We start from the raw sequence: 23,445 nt of genomic DNA, 5'->3' as shown, positions 1-23,445 counted from the left end.
ATTCGTGTTCGAATGATGAAGCGGATATTAAGCAGCTGTACAAAGGTCGCTTTATCTCGTTGACCTTCAATCCTTTGTACAACAGATATATGAGCACCAGGGTCACAGTTCAAGTGCTGTGTTGTAAGGAAGTATGTTCCAATTTAAAGCACCCAGCAGGAAAAAATCACTCAGGGGAAAAAAAGGTGTATCAAATGACGACCTCAGAACAACAAAAAAAACTCCCTCTGGCACAAAGGACGAAAAGTATTGATTGTGTAAGTTGAAGCAGTTGGATTTATGTCTTAAAAACCTTTTTTTTTTTTTAAGTAAAAGTCAACAAAATACGTGCATCAAGTTTATATATATATATATATATATAAAAAAAATATACCCAAAGGCATGTCTCTTCTATCTAGTTTCTAAGAGGCATGTCTTTGGGTCTTGGACAGAAAACTGAGGGTGGAAAAAGGTCAAATCTTTGGGATAAAAAGAAAGTTGTACCGATAATCTCGGTAATGATTCCAGTCTTTATTCCACAATGTGCTGAATGAATCTGTGCTGGTAGACGAGTTCTTAGTGACACTGGTATGAAAAGCGCTGAGTGCTCAGCAACATTCTCTTACCAGAGAGAAATACTTATTGAACCAGCCTGAAAATGCCTGTGATTGATATAAATATACAATCCCAAGACCTTTTTGTACAAACAATACGAGTACAGAAAAAAATGTAACTGCATGAAATATTCCAAGTAAAATTGAATGGATTGAAATGGGAAAAAACACATTATCCAGATTGAAGAATCATGTTGAACTCAGTTCTTTGTCTTATTAAAAAGACGTAGATGATGTTTTATAAAACCAACACGTGTCTTAATAATTTACTGTTCTAATCATTTCTGATATGTTTCTGCATTCAATTGAATTATAATATTATTAGATTTCCCAGACTCATTTAGGTCATGTTGTGGATGGAGTTGGATTTTTTTTCTATCCCTAGAAAAGTAGTTTTAAAAGAAATTATATTTTTGTTTCAATCAGTCTTCTGTGGCGGAATAATGAGAAAAAACAAAATATGTTGAATGTCGCTCTTTCCTTTACACTTAACTTAATAATGCACAAATACGTTCCTGTGAAAACCCATTTGAAATCAGGCATTAATGTGAACTAATTGAAATACATTAGTTTGGAAAGCAGAGGCATAATTTGTATTATCTCATTAACGACACTGAAATACCAGGACTAAAATAAAGGCGATGCTCCACAGTTTCGCCCTCTGTTACCGTTACAATGAGAGACACATTTCAACAGATGCAAAACTACGACTCTTCTAGCAGTGATACGAGACATGTTACAACTACAAAACCCTACACAATCCCCAAATAGAAAATGACTAACCATAAAAACTAGTCTGTAGTGTTACCACGTGAAAAAATATATGGCGATAGAAACTCTTAAATAGCCCTTCACCTTCTGAAAACATGTAATTATACCCAAAATATCCTTGATTTGCATAGTGTCCCGTGTCATTAGACCTTTTTTTTACTTTCAATATGTACATCACAAAGCATTACTAAAATAAGGCAGATATAATAAAGCGAAGACAATTCTGGTTCAGGAGGTCCGGTCCGGAGAAGATATGGAGCCCATTGATGAGAGAAACTAGTACATTGTAGAAAAACCGCTTCACCCAAAGGCTGATTGAGAACGCGCCGTAAAACGACTCCTGAGGTATGAATGAGAGTGAAAACAAATCTAACACACACAAATGCGTGGAAACACCAAAGTCCAAAAACAAAAACGAGGTTTGCATAAGAAGTTCTGATGTGCGATGATGTCGTCGACGCCGCTGCCAGCTGACTACAGCGTTGCATTTTAGTTCTGTTAACTCAAAGGCCCCCTGAAAGCAGCACGGGCTCCACGTGGGGCTCAGATATGGTTTCTAATTCTACAGCAAAGAGGCAACAGCTCTCTGAACCAGAGTATTGAGCAGAGCCGCACGGAGCAGCGACATTCTGAGGTTTAGATAAGGGCTTGATGGGATTGATTGAATCTTTGGTTGGTGGACCTGAAGCTTTCTCCATCGAAAAAACAGCTCGAAGTTTGCTGCCTCCTTCTTGGCTCTCTAAGAGAACTTTAAAGGACTAGAAAGATTAAATAAAAAGTATTAAAATTGATTATCTTTGCTTGGTATTTTTTTTTATATAGTTGTATACATTACAATTTTCTCATTATATATTGCCTGAAAAAGTCCAGAAATGCATTGCTTGAAAAAAAAAAAATCTATGAGTCTCTCGGGGTTAAACTGGTGTCTGCTGGGACGCGATCACTCTTCCATAGGAATATACGATAAGACGGAGTGCTCTTGTGCAATAGCAGCCAGCTCCTTGAGGAACTCCGTGAAGAGGACGGTGCCGAAGACTTCTGTCCGGTCCAGAGAGATGGCTTTGTGTTTGGGTGGCGGCGAGCTCTTCAGCGTGCCTCGCGCCTCGCCGTGGGTGGAGCTTCTGCTTTCGCCTGAGAACGTGAAGGTTTAATAAGAAACAACGACAAATAGGGAGAAAAAGAAATCAATGTAGAGGCATTTTGTGCCATGGATGACTTTAAAACATTTTAAAAACATATTCCTGTTAATAATTTCTCCATATATAAAGCATTTCAGCCTGAAAAAGTATTCATTTTTTAAAGCAAAAAACATATAGAAGAAAACAGTATCCATCTTAACCTACTTAGAAATTCCCCTCAGGGAAGATTCAGGCTCTTAAGTTCGTTTTTTGTAGCTTATAAAAAACCCAAGAACCGAGTTCAAAAACCGCCGCGACACTCCAGCGTTGAGCGGAGACCGTTTCTCAGCTGCTGCATCAGTTAAGAAAATCAAGTGGAATTTATTATGGCTCCCATCAGACACCACTGAAAATGAATGCAGATGTTTTTTTTTTGTTTTTTTTAACTCAACCCATTTTTTGACGGCACATTTTTGCGATCGAGGAACTCAATGACAGTGCATAGTTTTTTTTTTTCTTTTCATCAAAAGCGGAAAACAATAACCAAGTCTTATACATAGTTTGTTCCCTAATAAACAGTTAGAGTGTAAAAATGACTTTATGGTTCTTCCCATTTCAGAGAGTTGGAGTAAAACCTGCATGGATTTCAGAGAATGTGTTAAATACTTCATTTTTTGTGCATAACTCTGTTATAGATACTGTTTTAGATTGTGAGTAAACTATCCACAGCTAGCATAGAAAACAAATATTGTGGGTGTATCATCACCTGCAGTTACAAAGGACGTCTCCCTGGCCAGCAGCCAGTGCTGTGCGGCGGTGATCAGCTCTGGGAAGTCTTTCCTGCTGGCAGCCTGCTCCTCTATCTGGTTCTTCACCACGGCCAGAACCTGAAGTGAAGAAAAAACAAAACAAGAGGATTACTGTGCATTCACATCTGCACCGTTTAAACTGATGACATTAAAGCAAAACAATCAAATACATCCTTTTGGGGCCACAGTTGTCATGGCGACTGACTCGCCAGATGTTGACTTTAGGAGCTGGTGCTGCTTGCTACTTTCATTGGAAGAGTCGGCAACGCAGAGTTTTTCGAGTTTTTTTATCCTGCAGTTTTGTTTTTTCCGATGTTACCTCCCCAAGCTTTAATTAAAACATGCTGCCTGATCGCAATCTGTTGTTCAGCGGGGAGAAACAAGCAAACAAACAATTTCATTTTACCGAGGAGCAGCTGCAGAACTGCACCCGGATTACAAAAGTCAAATCTCCCCTTCGAAAGGCCGACATCTTGCAGCAATGCAACCAAACCCAAACCCTCGCCTTCATTCGATTTGCCTCGAGGCAAACGAAGGGAGATAAAAGCCTCACTCCTGGCCGCTGTTTTACCTGGTAAAGGGAGCGAACGGTGGGCTGAAACACCAAGTTTGTGTTGAGGAGGAAGGAGCGCAGGAGGGGCTGAGGGTACGCCGCCAACTGGGCCAGGATGCCCGTCAACAGCAGGTTGACGTGGAGCGAGTTGCTCTGCATGTTCTCCAGGCGAGACAGCAGCACACTGACGAATGGACCTGCGGGAAAAACAGTCGCAGGCAGCATTTGAAATTGTCTGGGGGGGTTTTTTTTGGGGGGGGGGGGGTTCCGAGACCGACTGCTGCCCGTGGCTTACCGGTAAAAGGCACCGACTGCTTTCTCGCCGCACTTCCGCCGACGAATCTGGCCCCAAATGGTGAATGCACTTTCTCCGGCTCCGGTGTCTCGGCAGAGAAAGAGGTGAAGTCCATCTCCTCCTCGTCCTCCTCCACGGGTGTGACCGGCTTCTTTGGCTCTCCGTCAGCTCTGACCGCTTTTCCCCCGGTTTTAGTGTCCAACGTACGAATGAGCTCCTCATACTGAGCCAAAAGGTCGTCGCCCGACTCGCCGCCCGCGCTGTTTTGGGGGTGGGAATTACATTCCGTCTCACCTTTGGACTTTGCGTCAAAGGGGTCTTTATCCGCCATCGCGGAGGGTGGGAGTGTTAAACTGAGTCCGTTTTGCAGGCGGACCTCCGCTGCCCCCGGATGGGTCCGTTCACCGCCTTCGGCATCTCTGGTGTCCTTCTTGGCGACGAGATCGTACACCATGACGTCGTCCAGGAACTCGTTTTCCTCGATGTACGCGCCTTGCACGAGCATGGTGGCCGTCTTCCTCATCTCCTGGATGTGCGCCGGGGGCTCGTCGGGAGGCCGCCGCGGACGTTCGGCCTCCGCGGGGGCGCCGCCGGTCTGCACCGGGCACGCGTCGTAGCTGTCGTCCCACTCCAGCTCCTGCTGGCCGACGGAGGAGGGCTCCGCCCTGAGCGAAGGAGTGCAGGGCCGAGGCGGCGGCGGCGGTTGTGGAACGCGCTTGACGGCCGCCTGGTTCTGCCGACCCTTCAGGCCGGGCTCCTCCAGGACGCCGGGTTGGTACTTCTCGGGGGGCGGGTCCTCGCCGTCGTACGGAGCCGACCAAACCCGGCAGGCCTGCAAGCAGCTGCCGATGCTCTGACGGGCGTCGTAGAGGTAATGAAGATAACTGACGTCAAGGAAGAGTTCTGAGCCGATGGTGCAGGAGTGGCCCGTGCCGTCGTCGTCCTCCGAGAACTTCTCCATTTCCTCTGGAAGAGGAAGAAGAAATGTGAAATGTGGATAAAAGCCGGCGTGCAGCGCGGCGTTCGTGCGGAGCAGAACTAATGAGGTTGACATGTAGCTACAGGCGGCAAAGTGATGTAACACAGCGAAAGGCAGGAGATCTCTCTATTTGATGGAATACTCATGAACATCTTTTTCATGTCCCAGAAAAATACACATCAACACTTGGGCCTGTACTGAAAAACAGAACATGTAATGTTACTAAATTACACTATTATTATTATTATTATTGAGTTTTAGCCCTATTACGGCTTTCCTCCTTCCGTCCTTCTGATTTTGTACACATGCCACTATTACTAATAACTAACTAGTAACATGCACTCAAATGTGGTTCTGAATAGTAAAGATGCGCCAAAGGAATTTGCTTTGCGGCAGATTTCAAAAGGAACAAAAACAAAGAAAACGTTCATAAAAGCTGATCCTTAAAGCTGCTGAAATGCGGTCTTTCATTTGGGCTTTTCTGTAACACGTACAGTACTTTGTAAGAAATTAAAAGTATTCATTTGGGTCAAAGTATTAAAGGCTTTACACTAGACAACCTCACCCTCTCACCCAGCTGATAGCAGGAGCTTAATCTCAACCGTCAACGGGTTAAAGGGCAACACATGTCACCCTGCTAACTTTTGCAATTCAGCTAGTTCTTTGTCCATAATGTACACGTTAAAACTTGCATTTGCTCTTTTGGTTCAACCTTCATAACCTCGTCTCATTGGACAGAAATGTCTCCATGTTCCCGGAAAGTGAGCAGGTCTCCAATGATTCCAATGTTATAATAACCCATCGCCATTATGTCCAAAGCAAAATGAGAATGAAGCCCTCACAGACCCAGATTGGTCTTTTAATGTCCCGTACTTCTTACCCGAGGCGCTGGTGCTGTTGGGAGTCTTTGAACCTTTGGAGAACAGGATGGATTCCAGCTGTCGGAGAGGCGGGGGGCTGTGATCGGGAGAGCAGCAGGACGGCGTTAATGCCAGGATCTTGGCCGCTGACACAGAGTAGCAGTCCCTCTCGCCGACAACGCGCCTCTGACTCAACATCATGTGATTACAGGGGATCAGGTACCTGGGGAGGCAAAAGGGAACAGATCCTGTTAGGAAAACCATCGCAAGCACAAAGGGGTTCGGCGGGGGGGGGGGGGCATATGGAAACACAAATCTGCACGGTGGGAAGTACAAGGAAAAAGCTCAGAATTTCTTAAACCCATTAGACGTAGCACGCAAGTGGCATACAGTAAGCATGTGTGTGTGTGTGTGTGTGTGTGTGTGCGCGCGCCACTCACCTCAACACGAGCTGCAGCATCACATCTTCACAGTATAAGCCAATGAGAGTGCGAAAAAGGGCCAGAGACACGGTGCCCAACTGCAGAGTTGAAACACACGACAACAACTATGACAATAATAACCAAGAAACAGTAAATATTTGCAATAATTAGCTAAAAGAAAGTTGAGGATCGAGAGACTTTTTTGGAGTTGTTAAACTTAAAAGCGAAGTTTAATTTGGCTCGAGTCAAAATGTTTGAAAATCAAACATGATCAGATCTTCCGCTGAGGTGCAGGTGAGCCGAAGCCGACTGTTAGCAAACACTGGAGGAAAAGAACCACTACTGGTTCATGTGTATGGATCTCATAATAGAGGATTGCTTCAAAACAAAAATATCTATTGTTTCAGTAGCTAGATGATATCGCTGAGCGTCACCATGGCAACATTCTGCCAGCTTTGGGGCTTACATTTGGAGTTTCAAAATGGGTCCAAAATGGCCTTTGGGGTTGTTTTCCGGAATAATTAAAACATGAGTCGCGCGGTGTGTGGTTGCGTGACTAAACACGCACACAGGTGCTGTCGGCAGACCGGCAGGTTCGCTGCCTACCTGGAACGGCGTGTTGATGCGGCTGACCAGAGTGTCTAAAATGTGGACGCTCTCATGTCGGTGCAGCAGGATGAAAGAGAGGAAAGTCTGCAGCAGCGCCGGCTCAGACACGGTCCTGAGGAAGAGGTCGAGGTATGCTGTGGTGGTCATCACTTCTTCCAGGGTGAACTTCACAGAGGAACAAGTCATTAGTCAGAAGTGCAGATTAAGAGATTCCAGAGAAGAATCTATTGAATGTGTCTACAGACTAAATCACGGTAATAGTATGTTTGTTTTTTGAGTATACAAAACAGCAAATCACTTATTATGATATTGATTTGAAAAGATAAAAGCAAATAGAACATTAACAGTATTCATTAGATTAGGACATTTCCTGAATAATTTATTTTGAAGTGTGTCACATCATTTTCCACCTCTTCCGCTATTTTGTCACCGTTAAATACCAGCCACAATAATATGTTTAGGCACTAAAAGGCATTATTGCACCGTGGTCTCAATTAAGCCAAACATGGAGACGAAGAGGAGAAGGACGAAGAATACCAACCTTGTGGAGAGCAGGTGCAAGGACAGGCACGAGGAACCCCTTGTAGATGTAGCTAACCAGCTGGTCTCTGATATCCGGGTGGGCCACCTGGGAACAGTCGATTACCGTACATTTAGTCAAGACTGCAGTCAAGCAGAAGGTTGGCGCCATTTACCACGTGTGGATAAAACCTGTGCAACCGTGTCGACGTTTAGTGTGTCAGAGAGCCTTGTGTGTGTGTCTGTGTGTGCCTGTGTGTGTGTGTGTGTCTGTGCGCTTGCAGCATCGTGAGCCATCACGTTTTCACCTGAATCACAGCGTTGCAGAACTCCAGCGAGTTGAGGAACTGGACGAGGGACGGCATTTGGAGCCAGTCCTGTTTGTACAGGCAGTGCCATTCTGCACTGGGAACCTCCAGCTTGGCGGGCAGGGACGAGTACAGGCCGCTCAGCCCTGTGGCCAGAACCTGGAGAGGGAGGGAGGGACACGCGGTCAAATGAAATGTTTCCGAGTTCCACATTAGGTCAATACCTGCTTTGGGATTATTACAGATTATCGGTCAGTTTAATTGCATGTCAAAGCTTTAATTAATCTGTAAAAATGTGAAAAGTGTCAATTCTGGTGATCTTTTGACTTCACATGCCTCATTTAGGTGAATCATTCTTGATGACTATTGGATGTGATTTAGTTTGGATCTCCCACAGGATGATGTACCTTTTCTGTAAATATAGTCATCAAGTTTTTAGTTTGACTAAATATCTGCTAAAATGAAAAAAAACTATTAACATTCCTTTAGTGCTTATTAGCCCATCGTTAGCATTAGCATGCTAGCAAGCTAAATAAGATGAGGGTAAACATTACAGCTGCTAAACATCAGCAAGCTGGCATTGCTATTGTGTGCCGACACTTTTCTAAATAAAAAGAAACACTAAAGTTGAATGGAAAATTATTTTAAAGAGAATATTGTCAAAAGAAACAACAGATTTCGAAACACTTAATAAAAAATAATGTCTATAATGCAGCAGCCTTTAGGACATATCAGCCAGCATGCTCCTCCTCCAGTTTAGCTCTATGAATATTTATGGAGCAGCAGTTTTATTGCCTATGATTTCCATTTCAAGATCAACACGGTGTGATAATTAGATCACTAATTAATTCCTTGATGTCAGCCGACCTTCCATGTAACAAACGGTCAGTATCAACGTGATTTCTGTCCTTTCTTAGGAGGTGTTATTTCAAGTATTTACTGGGCAGGATTTCAGAAACGAACAGTCTATAGCAGAGTAATTAAACTGTAAAATGATACATCATCAGTGTTGCATGGATGTATACATCCTCTGTAGGATTATCCTTGTTGCCTGCCAGTGGAACCAATTAAATTCAGGCTGCACTTGTTAAACTGGCATCACATCAAAAGCAATTTCTCATTGCGATGTTTTCAGCTTTGGGTAAATGGCATTATTATCACGGGATTATCTTGCAACCGTGCCTTAATCTTATGAATGCCAGACATTTGTAACACTCCATGAGAGGGTTTAACCTCCCTTCAAATCGCTTCATGAATTCATCTGCAAATTCTTTGCCTGAATATTTTTTTTTTGCCAGCGCCGAAGGTCACCGCAGTCCGGGATTTTTTGATAAGAAATAATGAATGTGAACGATTCCTCATACGTAAAGGTTAAGTCAATTAGGAAAATCGAAAACCCGAGCGGCTCAATCTGAGGAGATTTACATGTACTAAAACCCGCCAGGTGAATGAGAGCGAGATTAAAAAAAAAAAAAGGTAAAAGATATCCGTGGGAGGGACTAACCGGACAGAAGTAGGTGTTCTGTGAGACGTGTTTGGCCACTCGCTCGTTCTCAGCAGACAGCGACATTATGAGCAGCAGCGCGTCCCTGGCTTGCTGGCCCACCGTGCCCTCCCTGTGGATGAAGGGGATGAGCAGGGAGAAGATGAGGAAGTTGGTGGCTCCCTGATCCTCGCTGGTGTGGAAAAACAGCTCCAGGATCGAGGGGTCCTTCGCCAGAACGCAGCACAGCAGGTTGAGCAGCAGCACCAGCTGGGCTTCCACCTGCGGCGCCGCGGCGCCCGAGCAGGACGACAGCAGCATCATGAGCGGCCGCAGGATGGGCTTGTGGTGCAGCAGGGGCTGGCGGGCCTGACCCACCAGCATCTCGTACATCTTGAGCTGCTCCAGTTTCATGTCGTCCGTGAACTCCCGGCGGAGGCTCCACACGAAGAGACGCTCCATCACGTTCTCCATCACCACAAACTCCAGGATGGGGCCCATGGCGCCGACCTGACCGCTCTCCTCCTCCATCAGGAGGAACAGCATGTGCTCCACGTAGTTCTGCACGGCGCTCGCCTCGTCTCCGGGGATGGGGCCGAAACGAGGGGCCCCGCTCGCGCCGGAGCTGAGGTTGATGACACTGAGGGAGGACAGGGCGGAGCTGCTGCGCAGGGGGTCATGCTTTTCTAGGATCTTCACCACCTAAAATTAGAGACAAGAGGAATATTGCTAACCACAAACTGTTGGATTTTCATACAAGGAGAGCAGAACACCTTGCTAATTTGACCTTTATATTGGAGACTTAAAAAAAAAAAGGGACAAATCTTTATTGGTTGACTATCCAAATAATTTCAACACTGATGTTGACAGAAAGTCAATCGACTGAATCCAAGAAGGAAGGAAATTGATCGCTCGGCTGTGCAAAAGACATAGAATCACTTTCCTTTCATGAAGTATTACCACTCACATAATCAAAGCATACATACTGTATGAAGAAAAATATGGTACAAGTTAGTGTCTTCTTTTAATAGCAGATTCAACATTGTATTTGCATGGAGGCCGTGCTTACGGCATATTTAATTCATAAGGATACGATGCAGGTAAAACCGTCCCCTGCTTCCTGACAGGTTAATTAACAACTATAATGGGGTGTAAACAGAGCAGCCGCACAGTACAGATACACTCAGTTTGGTAGCACACGGTGAAACGTCCCTTTGTGTATCCAGTCCCTCCCTTGTGTGTCGGCTGCGTAGAAACCAGAGTCACAATAATGGGTCCAGTGTCCCCGGCCTGACACTGCTGCCATGACAATAACTGGTTGTGCACAAGTGGGCTGGGCACGGCCGATGGAAACAAGAGAACGGAGTTTGTAATCTCAGCCTGAGCCCAACGGGGCCAGTGGGAACAGCCCATTTCAAGGAATATTTGTTTTTACTGGACATGCGGAGGAGTCGGTTTATAAATGACCCTACAAACGGGAGTTGAAGACAAGGTCGAAAATGTGCACACAAGCCTGGAAGCATTTTGATCGCCTCTCCACATGGAGACGCCTGAGCTGGCGGCAAGTTTCTACCTGTGCTGACAGCACAAAAAAGTGCAAACAGCTGTAACCACTAGCGAGAGCAGTGGTGCACGCTCTGTCAGCGTATAAAAGGCATTGAGAGGCAATAGATTTACTGTTAATTCAGCATGGAGAACCTTCAAGGTGTTTTAACCTATGATGCGTAGAATATGTGTACCTGGTTTGGGATATTACCTTCAAAATAATAGCGTTTTTTTAAAAAAAGGCTAGGATTGAACTATTCATTCATTTAAAATTTAATCACGACAGGCCACAACCGGCATAATGAAATTGAAAGAGTAGTATTTACTCCGTGCTCATTACCACCAGAGTGGTTCTGTTGAGCCCGTTCCGCTTCAGTGGAGCCTTGCAGACTTGTACCGAGTTTCCAGGTGTAAAGATGTCAAACTCTTCCGAATTCCGAAAATAGTAAAATGAAAAGTTCAGTTTTGCTAGAAAAGTGCTAGAAAAATGACGGCACCATAACGCGTGTCCTGTTTTCAACCCTAACCTGCACTTTAAAATATACTTATATATAAAAAATATAACAAAAAGAGATCACTCTTAAATTTGCTGATGCAGGTTTCTTTCCTTCTAGCTGCTAGAGTTCTAAAATGTTTTTCAGAAATACAGTACAGGTCCAGGTGAGTGTTTTGACTCATTACCTATGAATTATTAATACAAGATGACATATGCAGTGTCAGATTCAGGCAGTGCTCTGAATTACCAATTTTGAAAAAGGTGTCAACACTGCAAAAGGTAATAACAAATATTGATCTTAAAGTTGCAAAGAAACAACTGAATAACAAAAAAGTTTTCACCTTATATATGTGCTGTTATTCCACTTAAGCAATGCAAAAAAAGTCTTTAGTTATCAGAACTCTGACATCTGAACACGTTGTTGAATGCACACTGCATGGCGGTGTTTCCACATGGAACGGTGCAGGCCACTAAACAGAAACACACTGGGTTAAAAAGACGTCACGTGACATCGGCCCCGATTGGAAGGAGTCAGGGCAACAGAACGATCCCTTTGCATGTCACAACAAACACAATGAGCTCAGCGAGGCCTGCAGGGCGGCAGATAAGACGCGGCAAGTGAACATAAACCTAATCTGCCTGTAAAACACGCAGCGCTTCTGACAGAGCGACAAGGCCCATGCTACTTGCGACACGTTACTCGCATTTCAAGGTTTTTCCGAACTGAAACCAAAGTCAAGAGCACTCTTATCGCTCCGCTGATTAGTGCAGCGTGGAAACGAGACTCTGCAGGAGAGAAATTGTGCTGCCGATTTGCCTAAAGCTAAACAAGCTTTAATCTGAACAGGGAGTTCTCATTTTATCTGTTGCAGTGTCAGGACTAATGAAGAAATGTGTATCTGTAAACGTATAGACAAAATATACGGCCCTCCGGAGGGGCTTTATGACCGAGTAAAGAATCAGCTCCGAGCCTGCAAAAGTTACCCACTATCCACCACAGGTTGAATTTCAATTGTTCTACATGAATCGGAATCCACCGACCAAAATAACTTCATCCATAATATGGATAAATGGAAAATTTGCTTACTGGATCATTTTTACTTTTGCGCTTAAAATCATACCTTGAATGGTTTATTCTCAGTGTTTACGGAATGTTTTTAGTTTCAACAGCACACCATTGATAGTTGTGACAATACAAGATTATGTCCTTATCTGTACATAAACTTTCCTCCCTCAGCTCAAAAGCAGCCTTCTGCTGCACAAATCCTTCTTCACTTCTACCTCACAGACAGCAGAAACTGACTCCACAGCTTTTTGATGGTGGGGGGGTCGAGTGTCTCAGACCTCTCAGATGTGTCCCTGTTCACCTCTGTGGGTCCTGGCAGCCCGCGAGGCCCCTACTGCTCCTCGCCCCACACATTGTGTGATTTAATGCAGATGGGTAGACTCTAAAAGTTCTACTAGGCGGACGGATGGTGAGAGGAACAGATTGATTGATTTAGTGCGGGGGACGTTTACCTGAGACCAGTGGTTCCTGAACACAATCATGCAGGTCTCTGGATCCACCCCTTTTAAGACCAGAGCCTGCCCATCGGGGTTTCCGTTGGCAACCATGGAGGCCATCACGGTGACCGGGGTCGTGCGTGGGTTAAACCATGTCATAGGCGGAAGGAGGACATTCCTGACAGCTTACTGGTGCAACCATAACCACGGGCGGTAGCATATTCACAGGGGCCCTGAGGAAAAAGAACGAACACACACACACACACACACAAGCAGATGTGATTAGACACCAGGCCACAGTGAGTTGATTCATAAAACAGCAGCACAGATGCACTGATATGTCTGGAGGTTGTAGTGCATTTTTTGTGTGGCTAGACGGCAGCTATGGCAGGTATGCAGGAGAACAATAACAAGGCCAAGTCAGATGACCGGAGGAGGAACGCGTCCCACTCGGCTTTGGCCGCGCGCGCTGTACTTTGGGACGGAGATGTCAAATTGTTTTTGGACTACGCAAGACGCCCGTGGTGGATTCCTGCGGGCCCCCTGACATCGCCCTCAGTGCAGAAACATTTTTGACATTGGAAGGCGAAGGACGACTGGGTGTGAACATCTCTGGCGGAATGAGGCGAGCTAGAGGTGGGAAGAGTCGACATGTGTAGACGTGAGGTTCTCTATTAAATATACATTATTTTAGTTGAAAAAGACAGATGGCGGCTGCGCAGATCAGTTCCAACACTCACATTGGCACTGTGAAAATTTAGAAGATTTTCCACTTTTTATCCCAGAAAGGGAACTAGTTGACAGACTAGAAGAACTAGAGGACAAAGATCGAATAAAACAGACGTTTTCTTTGGCAACACTGAGGGAATAGTGCTTTTTCAAAGCGTATAGGTTGGAAAAGAAAAAAAAAAATTGTGTTAAACTGCCATGTTTCCGTAAACACACCTGCACTTCACTTTTTATCACTTTGCGTTTCCTCTGCTTAGAAAGTGAATGTTTGCATTGACTATGAGCAGAACTACAAATGATATCACATGAATATAAAAATCGCAGCCCACGTTTCTTCAGCTAAATGCCAACGTCAACATGCCTAACTACTAACTGACAAAGACACCGTCTACCTCGAGGTGGCGCTGGAGAGCCACAGCTTGATCAGTAGGCTTCATCCTCAGGGGATCACGAATGTCCAAGCGGAATTGAATCTAAATCCACCGAACAGATTTTAAATTCTGGATCGTACCAACATCACCGGAGCCGTGCCGCCAGCATTGCCGTTGAGGACTCCGAACACCAACACTACTGTGATGTGCGAGTGTCAGTCAAACACTCGCACATCACACCACAGGGGGTCAGCCTTAAAACACAGCGCAGCTGCACGCCACAACAGCCGAGCCCGGGCCTCTCGCTCCGGACAATAAATTTACCTCCCAACCAATCGCAGCTAAACCCCGCCTTTTGGATCCACTTTGGTAGAAACATTGAGGCCCACAGTGAAACTTTCACCATCTGTTTTCAGTTAGAAGAGAGGTGGTTGGATTGTGGAGAAGGAATGTAAAAGCTGCTTGGCCAGCACGTGTGTGTGTGTGTGTGTGTGTGCGCGCGCATTTGTTTGTTTGAGTTTCTTACCTTTGCTGAGCCATCGTCAAAAGGGACTCGTCCTGCGCACACGAGACCTCATTCTCGTCCTGGTGTCACAAAACAAAGAGGGAAAATGAAGATATGGCCGAGAGGAGCACAGAGCGAGAGGCAAGGCATGGCGGGAAGTGAGCGAGCTTCTCCAGAACGCTTCTTGGACAGAGATGGACAGGGAGGAGGTTACAAGGGGGGAGCTAAAAACAAAAAAAATGTAAAAAGGAGGAGAGAAAGTGTATGGAAAAGGAGGAGGGGCAAGAAAAATGACAGCAACATTGTTCCCAGAAATATAAAAGTTCAGAATGAACCGATTGTGTTGCAATATTATGCCAGATTTTAACATCAAAACCTCCTGATCCGTCCTCCGTGGGCGAATAACCACATTGTCTCTTCCAATTAGCGTTCCAGCAAACCAACTCTCACTCACTGCAGCAATTACACCGAGCCATCGGGGGACATCAAGGGCCGCAAAAAAGTGGTTTTGTTTGGCCGAATGACCTGAAAACGTTTGCACGACATCACACAGAACAATCGACTCGTTGCACTCGGTGGGCAGATTCAAAAAGCTCTGCACCCCGCCCATCGAAGTGTGGGCTTTCTTGGAAAACATGCAATCTTTTCAAAAAAGTGTGACGTGGTGTAAACAGAGAGGGAGACAGATGGAGATGTGTGTGTCGGAAGGCGTGTGTGTGAGTATGTTAAAAAAGGAGAGGCGGGTTTTGCGCCTCTCGATGGACTCAAACTTTTTCTGCGAGCAGCTCAGAATAAAAGCCGCCGATTTAATGTAACTCACAGGGACTCACTGTTCTTTTTGGCAAACGTACGTGGAGTTTTAAGTTTGTCTTCTTGCTCCGGACACTTTGACGGATCAGCAACTCTGACTTTGTGTTTAGAGACAGACCCGCTCCACTAACTCCACTGGGGCAGCCTTTTGTTAGGATGAAATATTGCAGCTATTCTGTGTAACTGAATACCTCATTCTGTATGTCAGCAGTGGAAAACTGATATTGAGAACTATAAACCATCATGTTCTGTTTCTCTTTTTTCTGTCCTGTTGTCATTTTTGTTCTTATTGCTTTTGCGGGGTAGTCGGTGTGGCTCGCTCGTGTTTTATTGGTTATTAATGGACTTTTGTAGAACGCTTCCCTTTGAAATAAAAAAAGACGACAAGCCAGACCAACAGGACTGATATTGTCTTACTGCATTTACATTTGCTGAGAAGAATTGCAGAACGGAATTATGTTTCAGGTAATAACTGATTAAGTGTTTGTTTTTTTGCAATTTTTGCTTTTTTAACATAATAATATTTGTGTAACCATTTTATAGGGCGACGGTGGCCCATGGAGTAGAGAGGGTGCGCTGGGAACCGCAAAGGTTGGCGGTTTGAACTCTGGCTGAACATGTCCCATGTTTAAGTGTCCCTGAGCAAGACACCCAACTCCTAATTGGTCCCCGGGCAAAAATGCAAAACCATTAACAATGCAATGCAAGTTGCTTTGGATAAACACGTCAGCTAAATGACATGTAATATGTACAAAAAGAATTAAAGACTAATATTACCCTCCAAAAACTGTTTGGGCCAAAGTCACTGGTAGAGAACACAGATAAACAACTACAGATAAACAACAACTAGTTTAAATGAATGAGCCATAATCTGTAATAATATAATAATAATAATAATATTTTAGCAAGCAAATACGTACAACAATCATAACTTACGTCAACATACGTCTTGACTTTTGTCCTGATTTGCTGCAGCGCTGTACATCAACAGCCTTGTCAGACTGTTTGCAAGCTTAGCTTGGTTTAATCATCAGTGATTACCGAATACTTCAACTGACTTTCCTCCCCTAAAAAATGCTCCATAAAAGGTACAGTTCATTTGGGCCAAAAAGGCAAAGACTTGGATTTAGCAAGTCCGCATACCACAGCCGGGGCAGAGTATTGGCATCTCACAAAAGATAAAAGATGCTTTACGACCAATCCGGCAGAGGGCCTGCTGATGAAAACCATGACCCACATGGTGCTCCCATTTACAGTAGCTGCTCTCATGTTGCCACATAGAACCCACAGTTACCCAGAAGCCACTGCTCCACTTGCTCAAAATAACCTGAAATACAGTAGAGACAGAAATGGGACAAAACGGAGCACACGCTAAAATATAGGTTATTAAAAATACATTGTGTGTGCATGTGCGAGTCGGTTGTTGAAGACCTGAACGTTGACGTGAGCGTGCGGCGGCGCCCGGCTGCGTGTTTGTCTGTTTACAGCCTCAAACTGCCGGCACAGCCGTCTCATTGAGACTCAAGACTCCGCCGGATTCTCCCAACTTCCAATTATCCCAATTACGGCAATTTGGTAATTACACGGGTTCGTCGCTTCCACGTCTCCGCAGCCAGAGACACGACCGTATGAATCCGGGCCGCGGCGTTAATTCCCTCGGTGCAAGGGGAGTAAAAAAGACAAGTTTGTGTCCAACGTGATTGGACATTTGGACATCACACAATGTCGGTCTGTTTAATTCAGTAAGAATTGACTAATTCTTTCCTAAACATAAATGTGTGTTTTTTTATTCTTAGCTGTCAGGTTGTGAAGGTCTTTAAAGCTCAGTCACACAAACAGTTAGAAACATGTCTTTTTACGGCTATTTTTTGTTTTTTAAAGTACCGGTTGATGCTTCCGTTTATTCCTGTCGGTCTTAGCTGGTCTTAACAGACCGTTTTTTGGCTCATCCTTATGAAAAAGAGACTAGATAAGCCAGGAATTGACACAAAATGTATTTTTATCATGGAGCTGACTTGCCTTTCCAAATGTTCAAGTCATTATTTTCTTTCAGTACACATATACAGCTGGAAACGATGACTGGTTTCATGAGTGATGCATCAAACAGAGCAATAGGCTCTCGTCTGCTCACTCCCATGGTAAACATGATGACAAAGTGACTATTGGTGTTGCAACCTCATGCTTTTGCAAAGAAACGAAAGATGAGATAATAGTCCACTCAAAGGAAGAATAAAACAGGAGATAAATGCTCGCCTCGGGGGGTTTTGTTGGTTTTTCCTGATCTGGTTTCGGGTATTGTCAGCTTTCTGACGACTAAGGTTTTCATACACACACCCAGGCGTCGTCTTGATAAAAAGCTTAATGGCCGGACGCACCCTTTACTCAGAATAAAGATCCTATTGCTCGCTAAACAGGAATTTCAACCTCATTTCTAGCGAGTTGTATTAGAGGGTAGATATGCAATGAGATGTTTGGTCCAAGCCGAGGCGTTTTTGAACCTGGAAGCTCCAGCAGACAGAAGAAAAGTCAGACTTTTACGAGTTGTACCAGCCTTATTACATAATTGACAGTGGTGGGGTATAGCCGCCATGGCAACGCAGTGAAAGACAGGCCCATTAAAGTGATAGTGGCGAATGAAATATTTAAAGAGCTTCACAGATAAAGCCAGTGCCTGCTCGAATAATTTATAGTGTTCGCTTTACTCATTCATTCAACACAATAAAGGCACATATGGATATCACGAACAACCACACACTTAATTGTAATTTTTGTCCAAATAATGTTATTATTATTATTCTTTTATACGTGAAAAACAGTTTCACGTGAAGCTGATGTTATTAATATATATAATATAATATATTCCTGTGCACTTCCCTCCATGATACATAAATCATACTCTTCCACATTTGAAGAATGTAGGTGCTGAGTAATGACTGTAAATAACTTATGAGCTAACAATGTGATTATGTAAGCAGCTCGTGCTGCATGTCTGAAGATCCTCACAAGCACATGAACCCTAACAGGGAGTTGGCTGTTATTCGTCTCCAAACATGCTGCTGGTACGCTCATACACAGGTGCTTGGACACACTGGGAGAATGAGGGGGACGGGGGTATTACCAGCACCAAACACCCAGAGGGGGGAAATGCACCGTTGCAAAAACCGATCTCAATAAAGGAAAAGATAATCCCTTATTATTATTATCATAGCAACGTCCTCCCAACGTACCGAGGTTTACGTTTAATTGGTTCACTTAGTTTAGCGTGTCAGTGGCAAACATTAGCTAATTAGCATTGAGTACAAAGTAAAGGTTATGCCAATGGGAATGCAATTAGTTTTTTCAGGTATTAATTAAACAAAAAACATTTAGAAATGTTGATGGCGAAAGGTCAAAAATTCTCGGAATCATAATAAATGCACAACAATCAGTCCTACCGTATGTGAACGTGTGTATCACATTTCTTGGCAACCCAGCCAACAGTTGTCAAAACATCTTACTCAAAGACACATGGCAGCCATTTGTTGAGATATTTCAGTCCGTACTGAAGAAGTGGAACAACCACCTCACTCATTGCGAACATGTGTTGTATGTGAGTATTCGTAAAATGTAAAACATCTCTTTGTACTAATTAGCCACCGGAAATGATGAGCAACCCAAATGTTAGAAAAGCCTTCTGATACTTAATAGGTCATTACAAGTTTCTCACTTTCTGACCCTCGTAGGCTAAATGGCCGTGTCGTGTGACATCTTTCCTACTTTCATGTTAGAATTCAGCCCATCCCCGGGGCCACAGTAGGGGGGGGGTCTGTGTTTTGTGTGGGGAAAAATGCCACATCTCTGCTCCTGGTGCTTCCTCTATAGCTCGTTTGCATCACGTCTCACTCGCTGATGATATAAAGAAGCCATGTTTGCATATGCAATGGAAGATACAGCATGTCTGCGAGGTTCAGACATGTTTATCAGAACTGACCACATGCTAATAGCAAACTGGATAAAAAGAGGCTCAAACATTGATACGCAGCTAACAAAAAACAGGTTTTCAAAGGAAATTCAGAACATCCCGGAAAAAAAAGCCTTCCGGGCTTATCTAGGTCAAATATTAGCTTTGGTGTGGATAATTAGGGGACCCATTTTCCTTCTTGCAAGGCAACTTCTACAGTATGATGACCTGTTTTTGTCACATATTTTCATGGCAAAGGAGATGCAAACTAATGTACTATGTGCTGGCGGCGCTCTGCAAAGACACTGGCCTTCTGGACTTTGTGCACAACAATGTTTTACTCTGTCAGGGACTAGCTGGTGCCGTCATTCCGGGCGGTTCAACCGGATTTTCCATTCTTTTCACACCAAATAGTTGCTCTTTTAAAAAGAAAAAACACAGAGTTAGCCGGAAAACTACTAGAGAATTCTGTCTAATCAATATACTTTAACTAGAAATTGCAATACCACAAAGCAAAGTATCTTCATCCTTCGCTCAGGAAAACATTGCTCAACCATATCTTTAAAAAGATAGTTGTTTTCTGCAGTGTTGTTGCTCTGAATTTCAAATGTAGCACAGTCATGCTCACTGTTTGTCTATGTGTTAATGCAAAGATGGGCTCTTTCCCTCGCAGCCGGAGTTGCATAGCGTCAACAAAGACATGCGGGCGATAAACCTGTTCAACTACCCTCTTAAAGACAGAAATAGGTTAAATAAAAAGCCGTTGAGAAATATTGCCCCCCCTCGCCGACCAGCTTTCATGCCGTCTGTGACTTCTCTGGGCAAGTGGGGGCCCAGAAGCAGGGATGGTGGGGGTAATCCCAAACACGGGGCAAAGCTGAGCTGGCTGTGTCTGTGGTGGGAAATGTTAACACACACACACACACACACACACACACACACACCTGCTGGTATGGTGACGGCAGCACCTGTTCCATCTGAATTTCCCACAGGTTCACAAAAAAACAAGAACTGTGCATTTTAAAACTTATTTTTCTCTTCTTTTTGTTTTAAGAAGCCTTCTGTTGACACTACAATCAGTGACATTGTGTTTTGTATAGAGGCCAGCAGGGTGAAGCACATCTTGTGACCTTAATCTAATCACATTACTACGGACTGTTATTCACAGTCCAGCGAGCTGTGATGGAGACACACACATCCTGTTTGTAAAAACAATATTTTTTGGGGATCAGTCCAAAAACTTGAAGTCAATAAAACAGCATTACCACTAAAGGAGATTTGAAACCAGAGACCCGATTATATATATACACACACACACACATAATTGCAGCATGTGACAGACTATGTATACAACAGAGATCAGACATAACGTCACTAAGATCTCGCTGTTGAACGATAAGTGCAACTTACAACTACAAAATCACAGTTACCTTCTTCACTGCGATCCTTAAAAACTCACAAGTTTACATTCTTTAAAATTGTTATAAAACAACTTCCCCCTGAAAGAAGGTCGGTTCAGAGCGCAGACAGAAAGAGCAACTGCAGAGTACCCGACTCCAAACACCTGATGATGACGTGCCAAAAAGAACAAACAGTTTCAGGAGAAGATGGCCCAGTTGTTATCATGTGACCCAGGTACTCTGACCACAAAGCTGTTTGTTGGGGGAGGCAGGGAAACGGACCACCATCTCCATAGCAACTGTTCAAACTCCATCCGCGGGTTTTAAAAATGTACCTCTTTTATAATAAACGGCAATAACCTCATTCTAAAGATGCAATTTGTTGTGGTGTCAAAAAAGGTCTGACTAATTAATAGATGCATTAACGCTCGGTTCATCTATTAATATTATTAAACCTTTTCGATAATTGATTGATTCCTTTGAGAAAAGTCTCGTCCAAAGTGATCTTTACATTTCCACCCGTTCAAAAGATTGCGTTGGTAGTCTTGGGTAATTGTGAATGTGATATCATTTTTGGCCATATTAAAAAGACTATACGCAGCAGGTTTTTCACTGATAAGTCAATCCTTTAAATAGCAGCCTTAGCTTTCTGTAAACAAGCTTTGTATACAAACAACACAAACAGAAGAACAAGCAGAATTGATTGATAGATTTAGCACTTTTAAAAGCACTGACAGGATGTCCAGCTGTGGACACGGGGAGGCTGACGGGACAGGTGGGCTCTACAACATCTGTGTGCCAGTGGAGGATAAACAACAGCACGTGGATAGAATCAGCAATGACGCTCCTTGTGGAACCACGATACACGTCTTTAAGGGGAACGGTGAGCCGTGATTAGAGACAGGGCGGGTCCACGTTGTCTCCACGGCGAGGACGCGCACCCAGGTGGGGGAAAAAACAAACTTACTTCCCTTCCGGAGGAGGCGAGGACTTTATAGTAAGTGGTCAAGTTTGTTTGAGTGGCAACTCTCCCCAGTTAACCCAACGGAGACCGCTGGTTTGCCCTGAAACCAAACCCGTCCGCCCACCCGCACGCGTCAATCACACACTCCGCAACTGTCAAGGGGGGAAAAAACGCGCACACGCGCTCCGCCAACTGCGGCAATTGCCGTCGCGTCATGGTGGAAAATAAGTGAGACAAAGCTACGACTGTAAACAATAGTGTTCGTCTTTGTTTCTTACCGTCGGGTTGATCCACTCCGGGTTTCTCCGCAGCGAAGAGCGCTCGAGCAGGTTTTGCCGCAAACACACAAAGCGGAGTTTCCGCTCAGGGAAGAAATGTACCGAGTCGCTCCTTGTCACACCTCCAGAACGTCCTCCTTTTCACACCAGCACGCCGCGTAACCGAGCGGCTTAACCCGGTCCGCGGCGCGCTCACGCACACGCACGGACACACGGTTGAACCCGCATTAAACCCTCGCTCCTCCCACTAAACGGGGAAACGGGCCTGCGGGAGCGTTGGTTTCCCTTGTGAGAAATGAACGATAAATAGTAATGATAGTAACCATGTACTGTAAAGTGTGATTAATACTATGGGTGAGAACTTTGGACGAGGTTAAATCGATGCGATGCAGAAACTCTTCTTGATTAATACCCGATTGCAGTTTAAACCTTTATTTGGCTTCAGAATGGATGTTCTGTAGAGTGTGATGCTTCGGATCTAGATGCAGATCACGAAGCAATCCTGGTTACTTTTTTCAAGACGCGATTAAAATAACATATATTATTAGCTAGTTTCCCAGTTCATCAGCATGTCGTCTCCTGCTGGACAAAGGGGTGAAGTGCAATGACAGGAAGACTCAAATATTCAACAAATAGTTCTAATTTTCCTCTGTGTCTTATTTGATAGAAATAACTCCCATTGCCACCCAATTTGATCCATTCACTGTGGTCCGTGTACGTTTTGATAGTCGCTTTTACCGTAAAAAAACAGAAAACGAAAACACTCGTTTCTTGTTTTAAATCCAAAACGAGAAAACGTGTCGTTTTCTCATTTTTCGTTTAGAACCAAAAAACGAGACAAAATCACAACTTTTTACTCCGTTAATCCCTTTTGGGGTTTTGCCCATAACACGAAAATACGAAGCGGAGCCGCTAAACCGGAAGTACGCAGATTTTCACAGTAAGAGTCAACGCAATGGAGTGTGTGCTAGAAATCCGCCTGCGATGCCAGCGGTTACCAGGGTAACATTAGGAGAAAAGTTAATTCATTATTATAAATAAGTAATCCTGGTCCAAGGGGATGTGTTAGCAACAGCAGTGACTGCATCACTGCAAAATGATTTGAACAATAAGTCATAGTAACTTATTTTTGTTATTTACTTTGACTTATCATGATGGGTTATATATAATTACAACTTAATTTTTTTCGGTCCTCCAACTCAGGTTTTTAAGCAAGTTCAACAAACTGTAAATTTCAACAAGTTTAATGAACTCAATACTGTGAGATGACTCTCAGTCAAGTTCCAATAACTGTCTTTTAAAAGCGATTCAATACATACACACATACATACATACATACATACATACATACATACACACACACACACACACACACACACAGACACACACACACAGACACACACACACACACACACACACACACACACACACACACACACACACACACACACACATACACACACATACATACATACATACATACATACATACATACATACATACATACATACATACATACATACATACATACATACAGCCATTCTTTCCACGTCTTCAGTCCGGAGTGGGACACAGTAACACAGAA

The 23,445-nt window shown here is 44.0% G+C and overlaps 1 protein-coding gene across 2 annotated transcripts; it reads right to left on the bottom strand.

Moving 5' to 3' along the window:
• Window positions 1-261: 261 nt before the first annotated feature.
• fhip1aa (FHF complex subunit HOOK interacting protein 1Aa) lies at window positions 262-22,208 on the bottom strand. 2 transcript variants are annotated; one of them, XM_040186531.2, is made up of 13 exons: window positions 21,861-22,208; window positions 14,490-14,548; window positions 12,879-13,096; window positions 9,341-10,021; window positions 7,837-7,995; window positions 7,551-7,637; window positions 7,007-7,174; window positions 6,419-6,498; window positions 5,999-6,201; window positions 4,140-5,105; window positions 3,863-4,041; window positions 3,249-3,369; window positions 262-2,495 (listed from the first exon to the last, which is right to left on the bottom strand). In XM_040186531.2, the coding sequence occupies exons 3-13, from the start codon at window positions 13,020-13,022 to the stop codon at window positions 2,305-2,307; spliced, it is 2,979 nt and encodes a 992-aa protein (XP_040042465.2). In that variant the 5' UTR covers window positions 13,023-13,096; window positions 14,490-14,548; window positions 21,861-22,208; the 3' UTR covers window positions 262-2,304. The 2 variants fall into 2 exon arrangements, with proteins under 2 accessions (XP_040042465.2, XP_077965292.1); XM_078109166.1 differs by lacking the exon at window positions 14,490-14,548 and having other exon boundaries at window positions 21,861-22,067.
• Between the last annotated feature and the right edge of the window lie 1,237 nt (window positions 22,209-23,445).

Source organism: Gasterosteus aculeatus, chromosome 9 (assembly GCF_964276395.1).
Source record: "Gasterosteus aculeatus chromosome 9, fGasAcu3.hap1.1, whole genome shotgun sequence".
Taxonomy (NCBI): Eukaryota; Metazoa; Chordata; class Actinopteri; order Perciformes; family Gasterosteidae; genus Gasterosteus; species Gasterosteus aculeatus.
This window is presented reverse-complemented; position numbering and strand designations above follow the sequence as displayed.

Bases quoted from the DNA above. Each gene is read 5' to 3' on its own strand.
- fhip1aa (XM_040186531.2), bottom strand. From the start codon at position 13,022: ATGACATGGTTTAACCCACGCACGACCCCGGTCACCGTGATGGCCTCC. The intron at 7,638-7,836 runs GTGAAAACGTGA...GACTGTTCCCAG, and splicing joins TCTGCAACGCTGTGATTCAG to GTGGCCCACCCGGATATCAG. The intron at 5,106-5,998 runs GTAAGAAGTACG...TTCCTCTTCCAG, and splicing joins CAACAGCACCAGCGCCTCGG to AGGAAATGGAGAAGTTCTCG.